Genomic DNA, 27070 nt, shown 5'->3' with positions numbered 1-27070 from the left:
TATTGAATTTATATATACATACATATACACACACATATATATATACACACACACACACAAAGACACACTCCATTCTAAAAACACTTCTATAAGTCTTTCAGACTTTTTTTTGTCTTATCTGTGTCTGTCTTCTAGATTGTAAACTCTTCAGTGCAGGAAATGTTTTAAGTGAATAATAAATAAATAATAATAATAGCAGCAGCCTTCAACAGCATTCAGTAAAGAGTAGTAAAAGGCTATTATCTACATACAAAATGGAGGAATCATGAATGCACAATACGTAAGGTGACTCACTTTCTTATTTGAATGTTATAATTAGAGTTGAGTGAATGCTGTAAAATGTTTTCAATAAATATTTTCTTAATTTTTTTAATGAGTTCCCTGGGGTGTACCAGGCCTTTGTGGCTCCTACTGGAAGGTCCACTACCTTTGCAGATCAGTTTTTGGCTAGGACCAGAGGAATGAAGAAGTGCTCCCCCGAGACCTGGGAAAAGAACCTGAGAAGGTAAAAGGGCCTGTCTAGAAAGAGCCCAGGAAAAACAATGAGTGATGAGTGAATCATAGTAGGGTTGCCTGTGTATAGCGGCCCTGTTTGAACTACAAGTATGGTGGTGGCCTGGGATCCCTACCTAGCCACAAGTAAGTGGCATAAACCCAAGAGAGAAGATCAAGCCTTATTTTGGATCAAGAATTATAGGAGATTTAAAAAGGACCCAGAGATGGGGCTGACAGAACCCCAATGGGGGCAAATGATGTTAATAACAAACTTTTCATCCCCAGAAGGTTCATTGAACTGTGTGACTGGCCAGAGGCTAAGCCACTGAAGACTGATCAAGGTCAACCGCAATCGGGGGGGGGGGGGTTAAGGGGGAACAAAGGTGGAGAAAAGGATGTAAGCACCCATCCAGCTGCTCAAAGGCACTCCACAGATGAATGACCGCATATTCACTCAGTCGTTTTTCGTTGACTTTCTGTGATTTTGGGTGGCTGTGTTTTACTGGAAACACTTTCGAATAATTCCAATATCTAGATTGATAGATCAGGCTGTGTGTGTATCTATATTCTTGTGGAAGCAGTATTCAATCAAGAAACAAGGACACAATATAGTTAACACCTGGAAACACAACATCCAATACCAGAGACTTTTGTGATCAACTGAAGAATTTCAAAAATAAATAAATAAATAAATAAAATAATATAATTATTCTGAAAAAAAAATTTAAGGAAATTCCAATCTGATGGTAGATATTCCAAAAGATGAATATTTGATTCTGTTAATCAAGGAATTATTCACTGTGATATATCCACTCAGCTCAATGTTATGCTGGATACATAGACACCTTTCTAAAAATTCTCATTTTGTACAACTAAAATCCCACCCAATTCTGAAAATTACTCCTACTGGACCAGATCTTGGCATCCATACTCAGACTTTACTCAATCAAAATTCTAAATTGTAATCAACACAAGTTTTGCCTAATTAAGACTCAATATGATTTAGTCCAATCATAGTTATGGGGATGTGGAGAAGAAAACTGAAAATAATTATGCATCTGTATCATTTTGCAGTAAATTATTACAATGCCAATGTTTTATCAGGAAAATATTATATTTTATTTGTAAATATTTTAATATCGAAAGAATAGAGCCCTGTGTTTAAAAGGAAGATTCCCTCCTGCATTATAATTCCCCCCCTTTGCCCATTTCTTAACGTTTTATTATTCATTTGCATCCCATTGTGAGGTACTATACTGACTTAACTGGAGTTGTGCAACTATATTTTTATGATGTATTTTATGTTTAATTATTTTTATCTGTTTTATGCATTATTGTGATGGTTTTTAACCATAGATTCAAATCCCCAGGTATCTTGCAAATATGAAAAGACATATAGCTTACTGTCAATGAAGCCAAAGAGATGGAAACCAAAAAGATTATACATGACTATAGCAGCAAGCAATAAGCCAAATCTTGTTTTTAGGATCAAGACTTTAATATCTACAAAGAATATCAGTTAATATACTTGAATTATATAGATTTAAAGGAATCCATTTTTATCATTTTTATGAGATGAACAGACTTTTTTATAAGAGCGAAAAATAGAATTCCATTTCCCAGTGTTTAAATATGTCTGTGTGTTCATTCGGCTAAAATTTCTCTGTTTATTTGATTATAACACCTCCTTTCCTGATGATAATTTCTAGCACCTAACTTTCCAGTAATGTCCAGCTTCCCATTAACTGGATGAAATTCAGCCCTGGGATAAACTGACAACTCCAATGAAATCCACTGAAATCACCAGAGTGGACTGAAACGATTGATAGGTTGCTCCTTCTGTATGTGATTTAACAGACTGCCCTAATAGCCCATTGGAAAGGTTAACTTTTTGCTACTTCTCACTCCCTCAAACAACCAGCATTCAAGGACACACCTTCTATTCTCTCCATTCTTACCTAGCTAGATTGTTAAGTAAAGCAGTTCCTCTGATCTGTTTTAGGAACTGTTCTTCAGCATCTAATCTCCCTGGGCAAGAGGAAAAATAAAACAGGCCAAATTGTAATCTTTGCTAAGGCACTTTAACAGACCGAATCTGTGATAATAAGCTGCAAAAATTGTGTGCCAGTTACTGCTAAAGATGGGCCCACCTTCTAATCTAACTACATAGTGACAGAATGTGCCAGCAGCACCAGATGCTGAAAGGATTCAAATTTACAGGAACCTCCTTTGCAGCACAATTGGCCAAAGGCCATGGCCAATGCAGTCTATTATAGAAATTGAAAAGCCTGATATCTTCCTCTCAGCCTGCCCACATGGGCATCTCTTTGCTATTTCCTGTATTCATATTTTAAAAATCAAAAAGATAAAATATCCTGTTGTCTCTTGGTTGAGCTGGGGTCAGTATCAAGCCTTTGCTTCATGCCAATTTCCCTTTGTTGGAGAGAAATTGATATCACAGATGGACGTGTAATGTGCTCATTCTGAAGTCACATGTTTTTAACTACTTTATGTACATGAGACTTGTCAATCTACAACTGAGATAGACCCAGCCACACATGGGCAACTCAAAAAGCCCCAGCTCTGTAATTGTGAGTAGCCACTAGGAACAGCTGCCTTTGTCACTGTCCCTTCAAGTTTCCAACTGTTCTCCCAACTGTCACAGAATCTTTCATTCCTGACACTCTAGTCAGAAGCCAAAGGGCAGCAACAGACACATCACACTGCTGTATGCTGATGTATTACTCCTCAGCAGACTGATTACAGTCCCATGGCTTAAGGGCTTGGATTCAACTCCTACTGAAATCAATGCAAATACTCCGACTGATTTCAGTGGGAATTGGATCATTCTATATTCATCCAGATTGGCCTGGACTGGTGAGCACATCTCACTAATCATCTTTTCCTTCTTTGGTGTTATCAGGATGTATCTCCTCACCCTTATCTCTCTTCTTCCTAAGGTATTAATGCTGTCCCCTGCCTAGACTTACTTCTAACTCTATAATGTCCTTCCATTTCCCCCTGCTGAGATCCTTACATCTCTGTTTCCCCTCCATTCCTACACTGTCTCTTATGTTCATTTCCTAAGAGTCACAGCACGGGATCTGACCCATAGAGTGTAAGGTGAAATAAACTGCACATAAAATAGAACACGCAGCTGAGTACTTGATTACCTGACTCATTTGGACCAAACACAAATAGTGAATCTTACAACAAATATCTGTTAATGCTATGCACATTCTTTTAATTTTATTACTTTATTATTATATTAGCTGAATCATCAAATAAATACTTACTTGTCGGCCTTGAATTACTGTATGCCTGTTTCTTCCTTGATAGTCAACAACTTCTATGTAGTCCAGATATATGTCTATCCAGTAAACATATTTATTGACCAGATCTACTGCAACAGCAGTTGGCTGCTCAATTTTAGATTCTACTATCCTTGTTCTATTCATCCCATCCATGTCACATCTTTCAATTTTGGCCACATTCCCATAGTCGGTAAAGAAAAGTTTTCTGTTGAAAGAAAATAAAGTGTTGTGGATATGTTTTTGCTTTGTTCTTTTTTAAGAGGGTGAGCTTGATGGGTAGATCCCCAGTGGGGCATTCTGTAAAACAAGTTTTCATTCTAATTCATTTCAGTGGTTACATCTGTTAGTAACCCATAACCATTACCATATAATATCAGTCATAAACAGAGAAATCTGCTAATGAATACTGTAAGGCATGAGGGAGCAGGTTAACTAAAGATGTGAAATATTCCAGCAAATGTGCAATTACATTGGATTTTGTTCTGTTTTTGTTAGAGAATTTTTTTAATGTATTGAAAAATATGTGCCTTGAGAGAGCCAATACTGCTGATTAGACATGAAATTCTTATGCAATTAAGTGCATCAGCCCAAAAATGTATGTGTCTTATGTGTTCTGTTTATCTTGCCTTTTAAATTGCTTCACTGTATTTTTTCTTTCCTCTGTAAAGGCTATTAGAATTTCCTTTATGTAGATGCTAAGATCTGTTACAAATAATAGAGATCAGCAAATGTGTGAAAAAATTAAGCAGCTAAAAGCAAATGTACTATGTATATTGACAAATATAATAAATGAAAAAGTAATCTAAAGTTCTAGGTGCTCTCAGATATTCCAAAATATAACATTTCACAAAAGAAGGTAATTTACTCTATATTTCAGTGTTATCCATTTTCGGGAAAGACAGACAAGGAAGGGCTACTAGCCCTGAAGAACCTCTAGTGCATTTATTTTTCCAAAATGAAACATCCTGTGCAAGATTAACAGAAATCTATCACACACTTAAACATACCACAAAAGCTTCTAAGCCTGATTGTTTATTATTCACTATGTTTAGTAAACACAAATCAATTTCAATTAACTTGACAATATTTTAACAAGATTACCTTCTCATGAGATTAAATTGCATTTGTAAATAGAAGACCGTCTTTCCAAGACTTTAACACTGTCTAAAGAATAATTTAATTTCTAGTTACTGAACATTATTAATATTACCTTGAGTATCAAAGATTTGATTTTCCAGATTTAGTAAATTATCTGCTAGTTATCAGCATTAATGGAACAGTATGTAAAGCCAGGGGTGCCTTTTTGTTGAATAATAATCTAAAAATTAATTGTTCTAGTAATTGTAGCTTCAACTGAGCATTTAATATTGCAGTATATGGTACCTTGGAAAGAAAGTGGAGTTGCAAAGAAGCCAAATGAAAATTTTGTTACATTATTAATACCTTACAACAAACAAGAATATATTTTCAATGTAGGGCAAGAGGGTCTTGAATCCAAGCAGACTTTTAAAAATAAAAAATACATTACAATAATGTTTTAAATACATACAGTTTAGAGGAAGATCCTTCTGTTGTGTTAAAATGAACTGATCATATTAAGCTTATTCTTTAAAAAACACAAACTCACCATTTTGTTCAGTGTAAAAAACTGGTGGCATGATATAGCCCAAAACCACTAATTATATTGTGCATGGTACAAATGACACGAGAAGCATATTAAACTGTGAAAGTTAAAATTAGCAAAGAAATACAATTAATTTAAAATTATAGTCACAAAACAGTATCTTAAAATAATGTTTAGTAGCTATCATAAATATTAAGCCCTCTCACCTATTGCATTTAAATAAGACTGGGGAAAAACAACACTAAATGTACTTTAGGAAACAATCCTGCATTTACAGATATAAGGTTTGGATAAGCTAATAGGTCCTTTCCATCTCAGACTTGATAATTAATATCAAAGCTTACCTCAGGATCTCAAAATCAAACTGGATTCTTTCCAATTTTACAGTAGCACAAGTAACAGAGATTACGGAATAAGAATTTGGCTGACCACATTACTGATAGTAAACTCCTTGGAGGCAGGGATCATCTTTTTGTGTGTGTTTGTATAGTGCCTACCACAATGGAAAATGCACAACCATATTCAGCACAGAGATCAATTAAGACATCTGAGATCTTTGACACTATTAGGCCCACACAGTAAAGGTTCTTACTGTGGCCTCCAAAAACCCTGTCCTGTCAAACATCATTATTCCGGGACTGCAGCTTCCTTGTAGAGCTTGAAAGACTCCTCTCCACAGTCCAGCCCCCAAAGATTATATTCTTCCATCACAATTCTCATTTTTCCTTCAGGCTTTCTTCCTTCCCCAGCTCCTACCCTTCTCTGAGTTCTCTCTCCCTGCTTCAGCTCTTTTCAGGTTTTCAAAAGCAACACTCCACCAGTTTACACTTTGTTTGCAAGTTCTCTCTGCAACGATCGGAGATGGAATCAAATGACACCTGGGGTTGTGCAGCATAATTGTGTGGCAATACAGTGAATTCCACAGCAGTGGGATCGTAGAATACCGAGGAGCCTGCCTGTACCTTCCTAGCTGCCATTCCCCACACCTTCTCTCTCTTTCTTCCATGTCTCCTCTCATCATATACAGAGCCCTGCAAATCTGCGGATATCAATTTTATAGCTACATCTGCGGATGCAGATATCCATGGACCATGTTTGCGGTTCACATGCAGATACAAATTTTGTATCTGCACAGAGCTCTAATCATAAGGACAGGAAGCACTAGAGAAGGGGAAAATCTCGCAAATGCACTAGTATTTCAAGTGCAATGCCTACTTCCCACAAGACAATGTAATGTGAAGAAGAGGTATTTCTACAGCACAAAGCATAAGGGAAACCTGATCTTAACTGTGTTCTCCAGGCACTATAATAATAGAAATAGGTAATAATAATAGGCTTTTTGCCAGTTTCCCTTTGAAGAGTTGTGGATTTGGTGCCAGTTAGAAGGCAGCAATGAATTGGGCTGCAGTCAGTGCCTCCTGCTCAGGAGAGGGCAATACAGAGGCTCCCTTGAAGAACAAGGCTAAGATCCAAGGGTGCATGGCACCTAGCTTCGAACCACCATTCATTTCACAACAGAACATTACCACAATATTCAGAACCAACCAACCAAATGCCCTTGTAGAACATTCATTGTAGAATAACCTACTTTTAGCATGGAAATCACTGAGGGTATCTGTACAATTCAAAAAACACACCATGGTGGTGAGTCTCCAAGCTTGGGTCAACTGAATCATGTTCACGGGGCTCAAAATAGCAGCAGAGAAGGTCCCACTTGGGCTGGAGCCTGGGCTCCGAGACCTGGTGACAGGGGAGGATCTCAAACTCACTGTCACAGGCCTTTTTTTTTTTTTTTTAAGGGGGGTTGGTGGCGGGGAGGAGCAGCACAGACTTACTCTTACTGGTTTATATCTGCAGTAACACAGATGGCTGTCTCAACCGTGAATAGGATAGTAGCTATGAATTTGGGTACTTCTCAAAACAAATCTCCTTCATTGTTATGCTAGTTACAAACTGTCACTCTCTATATTCACCTCTTCTAAACTGAGAAAACAATGCAGCCTGGAAGGGGGGAAATCTACTAGTTACTGAATTATTCATATATTTATCTGGCAATTTAAACTTCTCATATATTTTCAGGTGCTCTAATGCACAGACTACATTGGTTTCATGTCCACTATAGGAAATGACCTTAATATCCTTCTGAACAACCACCACATTGTTCTGAAACCATCTCTTTGTTTGCTCATTCCATCATATTCATTATGATAAATCTGTTGCACCCTATTATATGTTTGCTAAACCTGAATGGAAATCAATGATACTGCATCTTAGTTCTGTCTTTCTGAAGAGCAGTAAAAGCAACCTTTGTGATATATGTGATTAAAACTGAAGCATATAGTCTCAGTCTACACTATTTATAAATAAATTGGAGAATAAATGATCTTGAACTTGAACCCAGGCTGCGAGGGATAAAACATGCCTGGGAGCATCATTCCCAGAGTTGAAACCAACACACTTCAAAAGAAAGAAAACAGTAATCATACATAACAGAAAAAAACCCGAAAAATCTTAACCAATAGGTGTGATAACACAGTCAAGCTGCTTAGTAGCAGTAATAGCGCTACAAATGGATGAGCCACTACTGCTCAGGGCGGATAAAAATCAATTCATTTTTTAAATCAGATTTTTTATAAATGTTTTTTGAAGAAAAACCTATCTAAAGATAGTTTGAATTAAGATACATTATAGCTCAAAGATCTCTCTTCATTGAATAGGGATTATAAATTCTAATTCTATAGTATGAGACAATATATTCATGTAATGTTTAAGAAAAGTTTTGTAAATGAGTTCCAATAGTTCATGGATTAGGGACCCAATTTTATGGGGTTCCACAGGCTTCCGTACAGATTATTTGGGTTAATCTTTCTATCTACCCAATGGGACTCAGTGCTCAGTCTAGAAGATACCATCAGAGATGCCTTAGTTTTGCAGTTCTCAAACTGTGGATTTGTGTCTCAGAGGTAACTGATGCTTGTTAACAGCAAAAATGTTTTTTAAAATAAATAAATAATATATAGAGGTGAGAAATAACAGACCTCAACCTATTGTCCCTCTGCAAATTTGTGTACACAGAGTCAATCCCTTACTCTCTCTAAAAGTGCAAAGTTTCAAAAAGTTCAATGAATAGAAGATTGTTGGGGGCAGAATAGATCTGGACAAGGAGAAGAAGTCTGGAGATAAATGTGAGAAGTGAGGGACATATGCTTTTTTGTTAAAATATTATATATGTTTGCTGTTGAAGAAAAAAATCCAGAATACTTAACATTGTTGTTTTTAGTTAAATAAAACAATTTAAATGTCTGTCTGGTGATGTTCCTCCTAATACAGCATGGCAAGAAAATCCTCCAAATATTAATGATTAACCCACTGAACTGGAGATAGTTCACCTCCCCATGACTTAATAAATATCTGCTTCAATTCCCTTTGTTAAATGAAATAACCAATCATTCATTTTCTGACATAGCTGTAAAACTAATCCAATATGTTTTCAAAATAAATCACTGTTTAAAAATGTATAGTGTGTACCTTCTAAAAATGAAACCTACATCTATCTCTGAGCTGCGAAGAATATGTAATTAAGGTTATAACAACCAACAAGAAAGAACTTTTATGCAGAAAACCGTGATTGAGTCTTCCTGACTAGTGATTTAAATCATGATTTAAATCAAATCCACCCTGCTATTGCTCAGACCATCTCTTCATCTGTGGCAACCTCAGTAATCAGTGCTTCCAAGTTACTTCAACAAACAGCAGGCTGGCAGTAGAAATACCAACAGCAGAAAGCTTGCTTGCTGCTCTTCATGTCAGTATTTCTGCCAGATCCAATGACACATAATATGCGTGGAAATGAAAAGGGGATTGTGTGTGACTGCTAAGAATAAGTCCAGCAAGACTTCTTAATATTTGTGGAAAATGGAATAATTCCACTCACAATGTGTTGTAACTGCCATGTGCATAAATTAGAGGGAATGCCTATTTTTGACCATTTGCTTGCTTGGGAAAAGGAGAAAAATATGCAGAATAAGTTTGGCAAAATTGCATTGTCTTCCTATTAATCCACACATACTTTCAGCAGTGTTAAGACATTAGGGAAAAACCATAATAAAATAAAATAGAATAAAAATTTGTATTTTAAAATCAAAGCTACTGAAAAATAAATTCAAGATGAGGGAATGTTAGGAAAAAGTTATATTCTGACTGTATACAGCTATATAGTATAGATATATCTGCATCACAGAGACAGATACATTATATGATACATAATATATATAATGTGTGTATATAAAGAAGGTGGTGCCAGGACAAGTCATAGATAATCGGCACCTCTCAGGATCTGGTTATGTGTTAATGCCTCATTACAGTTTAAAATTTGAACTCAAAAGTCAGGAAATGCAAAAATGATGGTACCAATAGTTGAACTATATCCATCAGATTACTCAAACTGTACTAAGCTATTAATTTTAGTCAACCAGTAAATTTTAAAAATATTAAATATAGACAGTATTTTTTTATTTTCTTGTGGTTAAATCTGCAAGCTCAAAATTTGCAACAACATTTCACTTTTGTTATTTTTTTTAAAGATGGGAATGAAAAACAAAACAAATTATAAAACTCTAGCTCTGGAGCTACCATGTTATACAGCTGGATTCTGATCAACTCCACTGTACTACTTTCTAAAAAACAAAATCCTAGGTATGGAAAAAATTCCATCATGCTATAGCTGCATTATAGTGCCACAAGTAATTATAAATCTCACACTCACAAAAACAGTTTATCAATTTTTTTTATAACAACGCGCACACACTTTCATTTTTATATAACACTGATGTAATGATGGGTGTGATATCTTTGCTTTATCCACAATATCCATTACATATTGCTGTTGCATTTACTTCTATTTTTCAAGACATAAAATGTTAGACTGAAACGAGTGGTCTCTGACTGGCGATGGTAAATGTTTTTGGAAAGTTTGAACAGAAATCCTTCAGCTCTTTTTTGATTTATGAAAAGTGAAAATAAAATATGCTTCTCAAATGGTCAAATAAATTCTTATCACACTTTAGAATTAAAACAGAAGTAATTGGAGTCTTGGTTCTGCCCCCTGTTCACCATAACAAGCTTCTGAATGATGTATGCTGCAAACAATCTTGGGTCCACAATATGCCTGTATATCACTTGCTGGTATAGCAGGAATCTTATATGATTGTATTATCTACTATCAACTTTTTCTCTTCATGTGAAATCCTTACACTGCTTCATTATCCTCTCTCAAGGTATTGCATTCTCATCAAACTCATGGAGGTAAATATGCAATACACCCACTGCTCTGCCGTATTCTCTGCCTCTCTCATTCCACATATGGATTTGTGTCTCTGCATCTGTGTAAATACTATACTAAAAATAATTGCATTGCTACTGAAATAGAAAGCTAACAACAAACAACAACAACAACAACAACAACAAAACAGTTTGTAGTTTTTGCCAGAGGCTAAATATTCAACAGAATTTTGTGCTAAATGAATATAAACAAAGTGCCAATCTCACTCTCTCGCTCATCATAATAGCTAAATCTATTTTTCCTCCATTTTCAGTAAAGAGATTAAAGCTATGAGAAATAATCCTGAAAAACTGAGTTCTTTAGCAGTTATCAAATTTATTCTTGCTTAATCTGCTATTCTGTCTAAATATAATTCAATACCCTTTACCTTAAGCAGCGTAATTAGCTTGAGCAATTTGGTGCAGTAATGCTGAATTTTTAATGGATTTTTTCTCAGTTCTAAATGAAGGTAAGGGATGTTCAGTCAAATTGTTATAGTTTCCAAAGCTCATTCTTAAAACTCATTTGTAGAGGATATTCATGGACTCATTCAAATTTTGCTTTCTTGGTATACTGAATTTATACCCCTTCCAACCGACACACTCACTCCCACACATCCTGAACCTAGAGTAGGCATCTGCCACTTTGTTTTATTCATATAATTATGCTCATCCTAGGAGAGAAAAAATCCCTTCCTCCATCTCCTAACCATTCTTTCTGAGTTGTTCCACTGATTTTAAAGGGAACAATTGCTACTATTATACCTGAATAGGGGAGGGAGGCCAAGAGAGCGGAGAGTAGAATATGTCCCAAAATATGCCAAATGACTGATGTCTCTGGCATATGCACTCAATTTAGGCAACTAAAACCTTCTTAATTCAAAGGTCAAATAAAGTATTTCCCCAAACCAAAATTCCAGACTGACATCCATTATTAGTCTTCTCCTAGAGGTCAACAAACCCAGGTTCCAACAGACCAGGAAGTGGTATGAATTCCCAAGTTGAAGGCTTTCAAACAAATCCCATTATCTCAAGTGCCCTTCTTGCTTTCAAGTTTGGTGACAATACAGAAGGACAGAAGCAGTCTCCCAAATATCTTCCACCCAAATGAAACAGGATTTTGTAGATTACGTTTAACAAACCATTTGAGTTGCTTCTAGAAGCAAACAGGAAGTGAACATAGCTGATGATGAATTGATATAATAAGTACTCTAACATTACTAAGAACATGGAAAGATGAATGATTTACTAGTAGCAGATTCTGAGCATCCTGTACTGGTATATATAGCAAACTGCCATGATCTACTATGAAGGTGACAATGGCATGAAACCTGGGTCATCTTTGAGAAATATGATCTCAGACACTAAATCAAGTTACCTTATAGAGATAATTAAGTAACACTTAGCTTTTAATCTAAATATAAGATATTGTCATACACTGTTCTACTGAATTAAGTGAAAGATACACAGTCAACATCCTGATAGATTTGAAACATCAAAAGTTTGAATTCAAGACTGAAACACAATTTATCAAAAAACAAAGCTGACAATTAAATTGTTTATTCTTTATGGCTCAGGTTTTATTTTTAATTATTATTAATTCAGATTTATCTTTAGTGAGTTTAATAACCCAGCATATTTAAAATTCTTGCTTTCCAAGTAGTAATTTCAGAGGAGGAAACAAGGAACAAGAGTTTGATGAAAGTTGGATGAAGTGTTGTAGAGGAAATCCAAAAACTAATAAACAAATCACATAAGTCCGATGAAAGCCTTTTATGATTAGAAATGTGAGTGGTGTATTTCACAATGGGCAGATACTCTATTGATTCATTCCATGATATGATCCCTATTTAATAAATATCATAGTTTAATGATGTAATTCACATGTGGAAGAAACAAACTCCACTCTCCGGTTAGAAGCAACAAAATCAGAGACAGCTTTATTCAGGACATGCAATTGCAAGGGAACAAAACAACTGACAGAGAGCATCTCTGTCACAGTTTCTTCAAAGTACAAGCAATATCACACAAGCATTTATACATTTTAATGGCATACATGAATTAAAAATATCTGCAGTTTGTTTATGTTATGTCCTGCCCATTCCTGTTCTCAAACATCGCTATCTCAAGGCTGGGTCACGCTGACTCGACTCTGCTGTCTTCCCACCCGCTTCTGACATGAGCCCTGCTTCTACAGGTCCCGCGATATTAGGCTAAGACTTAGTTCAACAGTTGCTCTGTCTCTGACACTTAAATGGCAACTTAAACCCTCTCTTTCTTTCCCTGCTTCCACACAAAACACACAGTGATGAGGAGGTTCTTGCAATCGCCGGTCACTGACTTGCATACTGCAAGTTGGATCATAAGAAAAACATTATGTCTGTCTATGCAATTAGGGAGGGTTTCTCTCATTACATTGTTAACACTGGATGGGAAAGTAAAAAAAAATCAGCAGTACTTGCAATTGTCCAAAAAAGAAATAAGCGAAAGTTAAACAATAAGAAACTACAAACTCTAGAAAAGGCATCTTTAAAATTCAAATATAGATGAACAAATCTTTTGGCCATAAGAGGTCTTGTTTGGTAAGAGGTCTGATTCAGAGGCTTTGGAGTTGACTGCTTGTGACATACTTGTGTAAACGACACATGGGACATTCACATTCCATGGTGGTAAAAGACTGTAAGCAGGGAAGTTGGATCACAGAGGTGGGTAGCAAGAGGAATAAAAAAATAGTGTAATAGGAGGGGTTGCAAATATGGAAATGGAAGTGTCCCAGGATGAGGGCAGAGCACTGCACCAGACTTCAAAATGAAGGAAGAGGATCTAGGAGATGGGAGAGGATGGTAGATAATCAAGGTCCCCACATTTTCTAAAATTTAAAAAATGTGTCAACATGTTTAGGGTCACCAAAAAACGTATGCAAAAGACAAAATACATATTTAAAAATATGTCCAGGTGTTGCTGCTGCCAAATTCAATTCAAAAGAAACACATGCATATTTCTCAGAGTGTAGTATGTTTTTTTCAGTATTTTTCTGTGTTCTGGAGGAGTGAATTATGAAACAGTGAACAAATGTTAACGTTCACTTGAGCAAAAGTATAGCTTTGATACTGTCTATGCTCATTTGACTATTCGTCCAAATGAACCTTAGTGCTGAAAATGAATTGTCCTGGACACGCTCATGTGGGGTGTGTCAAAAGCCTTCCTAAACTCAAAATAAATCACATCTGATAGAACAGATTCATCTCCCCATAAAGAGATCAGATTTGGTATCTCCTGTATGGTCCATGCTGGAGCTCTTTTTTGATTCTGGGACTGCATGGTCACCTGTGCTTATCAGCACTCCACGCTGGGCAAACAGGAAATAAAATACAAAAGTTTGAAGGGCATTTCCTGTCTACTTGGCCAGTGCATCTGAGTTCAGATTGCTGTCCAGAGCGGTCACAATGGTGCACTGTGGGATAGCTCCCAGAGGCCAATAAATCCACTAGATCAGGAATTGGCAACCTTTGGCACGGAACCCATCAGGGAAATGTGCTGGTGGGCTGGAATGGTTTCTTTACCCACAGGTTCGACCGATCGCAGCTCTCAGCATTCCAAGTCAATGGGGGCTGTGGAAGCGGCGGCCAGGACCTCTCTCAGCCCACGCCACTTCCCACAGCCCATATTGGCCTGGAACAGCAAACCGCGGCCAGTGGGAGCTGCGATCAGCTGAACCTGCGGACACTGCAGGTAAACAAACCATCCTGGCCCACCAGCGGATTTCCCTGATGGGCTGCATGCCAAAGGTTGCTGATCCCTGCACTAGAGGAATAACCCTATCAAAGAGTGAAATTTGACAGATCCATGATGGCTATTACTGATCACCCTTCAAATCATGCTTAGAAATTGAACATTTGATAATTTGTTCCACTGTCTTTCTAGATATCGATGTTAGGTTGACTGGTTTATTATTTCCTAGGTCCTCTTTGTTCTCCTTCAACATGTTAGCTCATCAACAGTACTCTGCGACCTCACCCATGGTCCATGATAGATCATCACTAACAGTTCCGAAATTGTTTCTGGTAGTTCCTTAAATACCCTAGAGTGGATTTCATCAGGCCCTGATAATGTGAATATATCTAATTTATCTAAATATTTATTCACTGGTTCTTTCCCTATTTTGCTTGTCTTTCTTCCTCCTTATTGTTAATGTTAATTGTGTTATACACTTGGCCCACCAGGAATCATTTTAGTGAAGGCTGAAGTAAAACGTGTGTTGAACACCTCAGCCTTCTTGATATCATCCATGATTAGTTCACCTTCCTCACTAGATAATGTATCTTAACTCCCTTTGCCTTGCTCCTAATGAATCTACAGGATCTCTTCCAATTGCCTTTTATATCCCTGCCTAGGTGTAACTCATTTTATCTTTACATGCTGTCATAGTATACTTTCCTCAATCTGAACATTAGAGTCCAAAAATGAGGTACTAGCATGAAGTCCTCTAAGCTTAATTACCAGCTTAGATCTGATACGCTGCCACCAATCAGATCTTTGAGTGTCTGATAAACTCTGGTCTCCCCAAAACCTTCCCTGGGGACCCCCAAGACCCAGGGACCCCCTGGTCTTAATACTAAGGAAAGTAAACTCTTTTCCCTCACTAGTGCCTTCTAGGCCGTTTCCCTCCCTGGGGTTACCCTGGAAGATACTGGGATCAATCTCCTTTGAATTCATTAAAAACAGAGGCTTTCACCTCACCCAGAGGGCAATACAGTTCAAGCTCTCTGTAATCTAAACAAAGGATCCCTTTTCCCCCTCCCTTTCTTCCTCCCTGTCTCCCACCACTTCCCTGGTAAGTTACAGACTCAGTTCCTTTGAGCCTTTAAACAGGAGAAAAAATCAAACAGGTCTTAAGAAGGCAAAAGCTTTTAATAAAAAGAAAAGAAAAAAATAGAAAGGTTATCTCTCTAATACTAGAGGATGGGTGGAGATATTGACAGTGTACTTCAAGCTTATAGACATGGAGAGAAAAGCCTTTCTCTAGCAGAAGACTACAATTTTAAATACTTTTCAAGCCAATACACATTCAAACCTTACCAGCCAGCATACACAGTTGCAAATACAGAAACAATCAAAAGACTATAACTGCCTTTTTACTCAATACTCACTATTCTGAATATATAAGAGACTGTAGCAGGGAGATTGGCAAGAAACTTGGTTGCACTTCTAGTCCCTTCCAGCACTCGGAGAGAACAAAGCAAACCCCAAAAACCACAAACAAAGGCTTCCCTCCACCGAGATTTTGAAAGTATCTTGCTTCCTGACTGGTCCTCTGGTCAGGTGTTGCAGGTCACTGTTTGTTAACCCTTTACAGGTGAAAGAGACATTAACCCTTAGCTATCTGTTTATGACACATGCTTGTGCCATTCTTTGGTGGTACTCCATAAGAATTTGTCCATGTTTCCACTTTTCATAGAACTTTTTTATTTTCAAGTCATTAAAGAGCTCCTGATGCAGCCATATTGGCCGCTAATGTTCTTCTTATCTTTCCTTCACACTGGGCTTGTTTGCTTCTGTGCCTTTAGGCTCGTAGACTTTTGGTCAGATGGGACCATCATAACCATCTAGTCTGACCTCCTGCACACTGCAGATCACTGAACTTCACCACCCACTCCTGTAATAAACCCTTAATCGCTGGCTGAGTTCTTGAAATTCTTTAATACTGTGTTTTTGAGAAACCGCCAATTATCTTGAACTCTTTTCCCTTCAATTTCGTTCCCATAGGAATTAACCTACCAGTTCTGAGTTTGTTAAAGTGTGCTTTTTTTTAGTCCATCATCCTTATTCTGCTGCTTTGACTCCTCCTTCTCCTTAGAATCTTGAAATCTATCATTTCATTGTCAGTTTCACCCAAATTCTTTTCTACCTTCACATTTGCATCCAATTCCTCCCTGTTAATCAGAATCAAGTCTAAAATAGTTACTTTCTCTGCCTTCTGAAACAAGAGGTTGTCCCCAGTATATTTCAAGAATTTATTGGTAATTTTGTGTTTTGCAGATTACTTTTTGAACAGATAACTGGGTAGTTAAAGTCCCTCATTATTATCATATCTTGTGTTTTGGGCATTTCAGTTGTCTATTCTAAAAATGACTCCTCCTCCTACCATAATATTTCTCCTGTCTCCTGCTTTTCCCTGCCTCTCCTTCCTGAACAAACCTTACCCTTCTATATCAATACTCCAATCATGAAATTTATCCAACAAAATCTAAGTGATGCCAAATCATGCCAATTAAATGTTGAACTTTGTTACCTGGTACCTTTGTGACTCTAGCTCTAAGTGTAATTCTTTTTCCAAGCATGCTTCACAAAGATTAAGCAGCTTAGTTTAATTTAAATTACATATATTTTTGTTAATTGTATATATATGTTCATTAGAGAATTGTAGTAACAATATTGCAGCTCCATACTTTGAATTTATAAACATTTTTCCCTGTCACGTTTTTCCCCTTTGTCTAATGTGACATAAAATCACTCCAGTTAAAAATATTCTGGCAGAAGCCAAATTATCCCATTTACAAGAAGAAAGCTGTGAGGCTCCAGTAGCCAGACTGACAGCTCATTTTAGAAAGGTAAAATTCAATTTCCAATAATGTTTTCCACATGATCCAAATGACAGCTACATTTAAACCGTTTCATTTGTAAATGCATTTAGTATACATGAAAGTTACTGGATTGACAGTCCTGGAAAATAAAGACCTTTATTTATCCACAGAAACAGAACAGCCTGGGCGGTAGCAGAGTAAACAGCCCCACCCACATTCACCAACTCTCACTCAAAGAAATGAAATACCATCTAAGAAGTGAATGGTAGCTTAGTTTTCTCCAACCCTGGCTGTGGAGGGTTCCAACAAAGGTCTCAAATAAAGGTAAACATGCTGGTGGATCTATGCCCTCAGAACTAGACTGGGACCACTAACTCACTGCACATAAGCAAGGACTCCAGAACATTGTAGAAAGCTGGATCTAATTTCTCAGTCAAGGTATCTGGGGTTTGTGAGGCACTCTGGTGCAGCTGACTGGAAATTGTGCAGCAGCTTCATTTCCATTTTCAAATGGAGGCATTTAATTAAATGTGAATAGTGAATTGGTATAGGAGACCTTGTGACATTTTTATAGTAAATTCTAGTCAATTTATGCTGTCCACACAAATGTAGTTTTTGATATGCCACATACTTTTGTGCTGAATAACATCACAGAAATAGTCAGAGAAAACTGGAAATGTGGGCAGATGGGGTTTGGGCAGTTGAAGTCCTTGGTACTTGCTCTGGGTACTTGGAGAAATTGTAAGATTGTAATGTTTGGGACTGTGGGACTACCACATTATAGCTGGAGGTTACAATTCAAATGACCTACAATGAAATAATTAACAATGTAAACATTGAAAATTGTCATCTCTAAGGTTAAGAGCAAATAGAGATGAATGGGCTTCTCCTGTGTTGAAACCACAGACTACCATCCTGACCAATCCTGACTCATTGTACTCCCTCATCAGTCTGCCTGGATCTGTCTGCTGTCTCTTGTATTATATTTAGATAATACGCTCTTTGGTGCAGGCACTGTCTTTTTGTTCTGTACTTATACAACGCTTAGCACAATGGCCGTGGTCCATGACTGGGGTATCTAGGCACTATGACTGTAGAAATAAATAATAAATAATAATAATAATAATAATAATAATTTACTCTCTAGGAGTTACTTTTTCAGGCTGCCTGCAGATTCAGGCAGATGGAACTGAACAGATTTACCCTTTCCTTGTGTTTACAAGGCTTTCTATAAATCCATGAAGGTTAGAAAAACTTTTAAATTAAAAATTTAGATTCTAGAGCACAATTTTGAAGTAAGAGGCGGATTCCATGGCAAATGCTGTGACTGAGGAATAGTGAAATACACAGAGTCTACACTTGAGATACTGAACGACCATCCACTTCTGCAGGCAAGTTTTACATATAGAGGGCTTCCTATTATTACAAAAGTATAGACTGGACTTCTGCTGAGCAGCACAACATTAAATTCAAGAGCCATCAAGGAGCCAAATCTTGAGGCTCAGAGATACGAGGTTGGGGTGCTCATGGTACCCAACTTCTGTGTCAGATCTGACCTGAGAGGGAGGCGTTAAAGCATCGCCACAGATAGATGAACTAGATCCAACTATCATTCCTGTCTCAATCATGAAGGTGCTACTAAAATGGCCATCACCAGCTCCTCTCTCAATTGGAGTAAGGTTTTGAGGATTAGTGGTGTCAGAGGGTAGCCATAAAGAAGATCAGGTCAGGGGAGTATAGTAGGGTGTCTACTAAAGAACTGCAGCTGCAGCCTCCCTGGGAGCAGAAGATCTGACATTTCATATTGATCAGGGTTGCAAAGAGATCCACTATTGCTTGGCAGATGCTGTGAAAAATCAAGTTGTTGAGCTCCCACTCATGGTCCAGCTAGATTATTCCTGTTAAGGAACTCTGGCATAGTGTTTTGGAGGCTGTCACAGGGCACAGTTCTCTCTGCCAGACTGGTGCCTCCTCCTGGTACTCTAGGGATTAGCTCAAGGCCGACGCCCCTCCATCTACGGTTTGCACACTGGCACTCTGTCACTGCTTTCACCTATGGCTCCTTTCTTAGCTCCAGAACAGTGGCATTCTCTTCATGGATCAGCCCTCCAGCTGTGTCACTGTCCATGTCCCTCCCTCTGGGGCAGGTTTGGCTCCTCCATAGTCCAGCCACTTCCCCAGTAGCAACTGCAGTCAATTGTCCTGCCAATTCCCCATAGGTGAGTCAGGAGGAATCCGTGTCTGGCCACAACTCCAGGTCCCAGTCCAGGGACCCTGTGGATTGCAGCTTCCTGCTGCATCTCTACGATTGCTGCCTTCCCCAGTGCCACAGCACCCTCCGTCTGCAACCTGCCCAGAGCTCTTTCTCTTCTCCCAAGTGTCCCTACCTGTACTGAGCTGTCCATGGTTCTACAGTGTTGCAGCCTACTCCAGACAGAGCCTTCTCCCCTCAAGCTCCAGGCAGCTACTGACCTTGCTCTGCCCTGAGGCTCTTTTTATGTGGGCCTGCTGGGCTCTGACTGGCTACTTATCACAGCCCCTATTCTATTAGCTACTTTTTGCATAGCTTCTGTAAGGCTCTATTAACCCCTTGCATGCCAGTGTGGGGTGGACACCACATCACAGAGGCCTGGTAGGTAAATCATGGAGATTATTATGTGGGGGGACAATTCTCCAGTTCTGCAGTATTAGTGATTCTGCACATAAGCACTTGGATCTTGCTCCCGCTTGTCAATTTATATAGTACATTGCCACCCTCTGGTCTAATATTACTCTGGGTAGCCATGAATATCTTGGAGAAAGTGCCAGGATGCATAATGAACTGCTATTAGTTTTCAGACATTGAAGTGAAGCAACATTTGGAACAGCACAGATGTGGTATGAGGTGGCATCTTCGAACAGAGAGAGAATGTGCCAAGATTGGGAAGCATGTGTCACATGTTGCCAGATGTAAGTCATCCTCGGGGCCATTTAGATTGGGGGAGTAGAGAAGTGGCTCTATGCCATCCTCCCACTCTCCTCAGATGAGGATATGGTACTTTATATTCATTCACTGCTAGAAGATAGTACAACTGATTGTTTCTATCTCAAATCGAAGTCAAAATCCCCAGTGACTGGATACAAGAAGTCTGGGAATTCCAGAAACTACCAGCTGCAACCTTCTCAATTACCTTTAACAAATGAGGAATATGATACAGATATGATACTTAGTGAGATCATTGTCAAACAATGCAAACAAAGTAAGCATCACATTATAGCTTCCTTAAGGACAATGCGCAGCCAGCCCACTCCCACATGGAGGTTTCGACTCCCTCCATGAACAGTGGACCCAATACTTCCCTCCTGACCTTCTCCAGCCAGGAAGAACAAGAATCTAACTTACAGAGCAGTCGTGTTTCCAAAACTATAATGAATAAGAATTCCCAAGATTCAAGAAAGACAAAACTAGCTCTTGTCTACTCAAACCACTGGTCTGTCCAAAAAAGAAGAGAGTATTTTCTCCATTGAGTAACATGAAAACCTAACATTAAGCACAAAACTTGAATCTGTAACCAACTGAAGACAGTACAGATTCACTAAGAGCTGTCACCCACCCAGAACAATTCCACTGTGAAAGACTTTGTGGATGTTAGGACGGAGTGTGAAGGAATATTTCTTTTTCCACTGCACCCCAACAGAATAAAACATTGTATGCTGCAGTTGATCTGGTTCAGTATGAGACATCTACTACCAGCACTCCATTTTTTTCTCCCCCTGCCGAATTGGCAATAGATCATCTGTAAATAATGGTGAGGATGGATCCACTTCATCAATTGGGGAGGATTGTTATACAGCCCATGGAGAGAGTGGTCTGTCATCTGAATGGTTTTCTTCTTCAGAGTCAACTGGAATTCGCCTGCCTGTGAGAGTGGACCATCTAGGTTATGTTTGTTTTTCATTTGCATCAGTGAAATGTCAGAACTACTCAAGCATTTTATCAGTTTTACCTCTTTTAGATTGAAGTAGGCTATAAATGCTACTTATAATGGTGTGTGATGAAGATGAAGTAATAGGTGTCTTCTTTTTGCAATGGAATTGATGCTGTTAGCCAACAACTGTGATATTTCTATGTGTAAGAGGTTGGGTATGAATATGTGAAATACTTCTCTTTTTTTTTTTGTCTCCATTCTTTTCCCTCTCAACCTTTACATGGTTGTTGTGGGTATGTAAGTCTTTTTCTATCATACAAAAACTTTTTGTTACACACTTTTAAGATGCATAGAATTCAGAAACTACTGGATATACATAAATGAATAAGATACAGAAGTTTTAAAGTGGTGTTCATTCATATTTTGTATACAGCCCAGTATGCTACCAGTAGACCATCCAACACAGTAAGAATGGAGAAATGTTGAGGGCTATTTTCAGAGTAGATCCACACAATGTTATTTGGCACAAGTGTATCTGTAGTTCTGATGCTCTGCAAAAATTCAGTGTTTAATGGACCTCAGTGTCTCACTTCCACTTGAAATGGAAACAAACCTGGCCTTTTTTTAACCATTTGTTTAATGGGCTTTGAACATTTAGCAGATAAGTAACTCTCTGCTCCCTCAAAAAAGTCACTTCTGAGGGTCAAGCAGCCAATCTCAACTGGAGACATTATTCCATAAAAGAGATGGAGTTAATGGCCTGGCAAACAACAATTTTGAGAAATAAAAATTAAAATTCTGTTTTCATAGCTAGCAACTCTAAGAGCAGTAACAGTACTTTGTCTGCTACCATAGTCCTTGGAACTACAAATTGTTGCCATATGAGTTAGTACAATAGTTTTCTAAACAAAATTACACATTAGCTTCTGTCAAAAGCACAATTTAGTTTTTTTAGAATCTTAATGGAAGTTTTATTCAAACTCCTACACAAGAATCAGCCTGTAAAGCTGATAAACAGCAGGGTTTTTTGTCATTGCACTTTCATCATACTTGGATTCCAATATGTATGTTGCATTAGAATATAACTTTTTATATATATTAAGGTTGTTACATAACATTTCTTCTTCTTTGCTCTTGTGGAAAAAACAATTTTGAGTTAAAGAAAATTTAATTTTGAGTTAAAGAAATTTGGGACTTTGGAAAAAACCATAACATAATTAGTTTTGTTTGAATATTATTTTATTTATAGAATGGCTCTACTGGTAAAACTCCAGGGGCATGTTCAACATTATAAGAAAAAAGCAAACCCAATAAGGCTTGATTTTGCATTTTGACTGTGTGGTGTTTGAGCAGGGTGGAGAACGGGTTGTGGCTTGTAATTCAGAATATCAATTGGGGCCCTTTAGAACTACCGTGATAGAAATGCCTCAGATATTGCCACCATTGGCTCTCCATATCCCTATACGATTTCTGAGTAGCTCAGTCACCTCAGCAACCAAAAAGTGGCACTCAAACAGTACAGTTATAAGGCATCCATTAAGGGTCTCCAGAGCAAGATATAAAAAGCTTCTCCTTGGCACCTACCCTTAACAACAAAGCTTATCCAAGGTAAATATTGTGGAAGAAAAGTAAAAAACTTGAGTTGTTACTTATTTGTGCTTTTTATGGAGAAATCAGGATAATGTTGAAGATACTTTATGCTGTTCTGCTGCAGGGTTATATAGGCATTCCAGCATTGTATAGAACTGCACCCTTCACATTTATTCCATTTAAGCAAAACGAAAATAAAAACTAAATATAAAATGTAGAATCTCTAATCAATTCAGGCCAAGAAGTTTAATAATGCTGTTCTCTTGCACTGTGAAATAAAAATTAAATTAGTAAAAATAATCCATAGCAACTAACCAAATTTTTATCTTTCATTTAACAAACACTGAAAAGGGCCTTTAATGATTGCATTTTGTTGATGAGATAGCTTTACAAAGCCAAAAAACAATACAGTGCTATCAAAAAAGAAAGTCTTCAGGCAGTGAATGGAAGGCACAGGAGATTAATAATGGGATGTGCAACTTTGGGCCCTTAGGTTACTGGTTTGACTCCAGAAAAAGCACTGATTAGCCACAGGTGAATTTATTTAGTTAAAAAAACTAGCCTGACATTTTGGAGAAGAGTTTTTCTTATGAGACAATCTTGTCACGCTACGAATACTACAAGATTAGCCTTTCTTGTGTGGCTTTTGCTTCCAGTCACAACTGAACTGCAGGCAGTAAAAAGGCTAGGAAAATGAAAAAGATGCTTTGCATTTCTGTAACAACTATCAAAGCACTTCGCAAACGTTCACCAACCTATACCTCACAGCTCTATTATAAGGTACATAAGAGATATATAATGATCACTTTACCCATCAAGGAACTACAGTTTGCTCTGGTGTGCAAGGAAGCAGCCATTTAAGAGCACAGAGAACAAGTTTAGAACAGGAAGTAAATAAAAATACCTTTTCCAGATGAAATAACAGCATGAGTTTAAATTATGCAGAATGTAATTTCTTGATCTGGAATTTGGTGGGGAGATCAGGGCTAACAACATCTCATTTCTAAGAAAAAGTGCTATGGGTTCTATGACAGCTGACAGCACCTCTAACAACACGGGTTCCCCGACACCATATTCAAACAGGAAGTATGTCAGCCACTTAGCCTGTGAGCCCTGATAGGGCTACAGTTAGAGCTGGGCGGGAATTAGTTTCCTTCTTTGAGTATATCCCAGTGGTGCTCCACCACAGGAAGTGAACACATCTGTGTGCTCTCAATTTAAGATTTAAATTAGCAGTGTCGGCAGGTCCATGCCTGCACACTGTACAACCTTGTGCTCCAGAGCAATGGTATATAGGGAGGAGCAGACTCACTGCCACTCCAGTTCCTTCTCAACTGCCTGCATCTTAACACAGAGCAACTCTGGTGGCGGCTGCATCTTAGAAGTTTCTTCTCTTTGTCTTTATTTTATGAAATATTTAGTTTCCACTTTGTAAATTTATTTTCAACACAAGTTTGTGCTTAAGGGAGTCCCCCCTTCTGGTCTCCCGCCAGGACTTAATCCTAACTGCCTAACTTCTGGAGTACATCAAAGTCTCCAGGATTCAAATCCTGGAATGAATCCAGTCAGACTGAGTTTGTGTTTTGGCTATAAAATGGGAAGATATTTACTTTATCCAAGTCAGTTTACCTAGGTCTTATGTTGTTGTAGTTTGATCTCAAATGTTTCAAGGGAGAAAATCTCAACTCCAGCATCCGTTACAATGTATAAAATCATATAAAAACTGTATCTATTCATATTCCTACCAAACTGATTGAATGTTAATGGGGCATTGCCCCAGAGCAAGCCTCACGTGCACAGAAGCAAATCATCAGTCGGCACCGCCTAGTGTCTGGTTGCAAGGTTACTGGTTTTTCCTCTTGGTTGTCTCCATCAGGTTCTTTTATGTCCTATCTCTCCAGACAGATCACTTAAAAGTTCAATCCACTTCCAGGGAACTCAAAGTCTCAAAATAAGTATCACCTTCAAGAACAGTCCCAGGTTAACAGAAATAAACAAAAGATATTTCACTCCTCCTAGGCTAAAGTCATGTTCTCACTAACTCCTCAAGCTTTTCCTCACTGGGAGTGGCTTACATCTCAATGGACGTCAGCCCCTGCTGGTATTCTCTTCAGTTCCTTGTTCCTCTTGTGGAACAATGACCCAAGAACTGCCTCTTTGGAGCCTGACATTTTGCTCTAGAGTCCCACTACAGAAGTTAACTCCACTCCCACAATTCAACTCTCCAGCCACAATCCAACTCAACTGCACTCTTCCAAAGCCAGCCCCAAACTGCTGGGCTTCCTCTCTTTCTAAGACTTAGACCCAACATAGGTGTGGCAGGGCTAATTAAAAAGGGTTGGCCAGCCCCAGGTCTCCTGGACCATAAAAAGGCAGGCCACTCTGTTACAATAAGATTTAAAAGATAATATGCTTTAATTTAACAAACAGACTTTAGTTTAAAATAAAGCTGACTGATTTTGGTATATGAACACTGAAAAAATTCAAATATGTTTTTGAAATCAAAGGATTTTTTTTTTTTATTTTTTTTTTTTTTTTTTGGACAGGAGGCCTCTTTCACAAATACTTGTACAACATTTGCAACATATTTTATAGTGCTTATATCTCTGTAAATATGGCTGCAAATATTCACATTTGCAATTCACTGTAGATGCAAAAATCAGAGGCCAAGTTGAGCCTCCCTTGAAAATCAGACCCTGAATATAAGTCTGAAACAGATAATCAAGGCCAAATCCTGATAAATGGAACAAAGCCAAGTAAAAGGGTTTTGGCTATGAGAAAAATGTGTTGAAACAGGGCATAGGGACTGAATTCTCAACTCTTAAGAAGTGGGGCGTTCCAATCCATGTAGCCAGTTCGTGGTTGGTTAGTTCAGGATGGGTGTAGGAGTACTGGTTAACCAAGAGGTGTTTTAGTCTTTCTGGATTTGCACTGTGCTACAATTAGGGTGACCAGATAGCAAGTATGAAAAATCAGGACAGGGGCAGGGGGTAGTAGGAGCCTATATAAGAAAAACCCTAAATATCAGGACATCTGGTCACCCTAGCTAGAATCCACTGGTCACATCCCCAATAAACTCACTTTCTCTAACTCCTTAGTGCAGTGTGGGAAATATCACCACTGTGGCCTCCTCCACAATGCACAGGTGATGAGCAGTCTCTCGATGTAGGTTCTCCACAGTTTAGTCCATAAACACAGTGTTGTTGCTCACTCTGGCTGGTGCACACACCCATTTAGGATTTGGCTCTTGGAGTCAGATTTTCAAAGATATTTAGATTCCAATAAATCAATAAGAGTTAGAAGCCTAACCTGCTTGGGTGTTTCTGCAAACTTCACTAGGCACTATCAGCACTTTTAGGTTTCAAAAAATTCCTTTATAAATCCGGACCTTGTTTTTTTTATATTTTAAATGTGAGAGAGACATAGCGAGAAGCACATCCTCAAGAATTAATAGAAATGACTTTTTTCTTCAAGGGCTGGTCCCTATCAGTATTTCTTATGCAGACAGGGTCAGCATAAAGAAAGGGTGTGTATGCATTTTTCCACTTAGAGTTGCCTCCATTCCTCAGCCCTGATGGTTCTTTATTTTCCTTGTTTTAACCTATTCCCTTCTTCAGAAGACTGTTAGTTGTCTGAACTATTTCATGGTATTCTGATATGGACAAATGTCCCCAATTTTTATTTAACATAGGCAGAGTTAAACTCGGGTCTCTATTACACATAAACTTCTTACTTTTCATCAATTCCACTTCCCAGACATACATTAATAATGTTGCATTTTTAAAATTGTAATTCATATCAACTCATTTTATTCCATTTACAGTTACAACAAAGAATGCAAAAGGCAGTATTGTGTGCAATATGATTTTAATATTTCTATATTATTAATATTAAAAATAAATTATAAAATGGTTCTCTTGCCTTGGTATTTTATGACCTATAGCAGATTAAATATCAGCAATAGCTGGCATTTGAGAACCTGTCTCATCCATCTCATACAGAAAATGCTACAATAAACATCATTATAAAGGATTATATTAAACTAATCACAAATCTGCAATTCACAAGCTTTTGGAATCTCAAGACTCTTTCATTATATGCAGAATTAAAGAAAAGGTGAGATCACACCTGGAGATGCAGTCTTTCAATCTCAAAAGCTTGTGATCCTAGTTTATAAAATTTATAAATTAAAGGTTTTAACCCAAAGTACCAACAGTTAGTAGTTAACAGCATCAA

At 37.9% G+C, this 27070-nt stretch overlaps 1 protein-coding gene across 1 annotated transcript in view; it reads right to left on the bottom strand.

Moving 5' to 3' along the window:
• The window catches only part of LRP1B (LDL receptor related protein 1B), a 1355016-nt gene that overhangs the window by 606771 nt on the left and 721175 nt on the right, over nucleotides 1–27070 (bottom strand). The window contains 1 exon segment of the mRNA XM_075069829.1: nucleotides 3792–4014. Within this exon segment, the coding sequence (XP_074925930.1) occupies nucleotides 3792–4014 (223 nt within the window).

This window comes from Chelonoidis abingdonii, chromosome 10 (genome assembly GCF_003597395.2).
Source record: "Chelonoidis abingdonii isolate Lonesome George chromosome 10, CheloAbing_2.0, whole genome shotgun sequence".
NCBI classification, from domain to species: Eukaryota; Metazoa; Chordata; order Testudines; family Testudinidae; genus Chelonoidis; species Chelonoidis abingdonii.
This window is presented reverse-complemented; position numbering and strand designations above follow the sequence as displayed.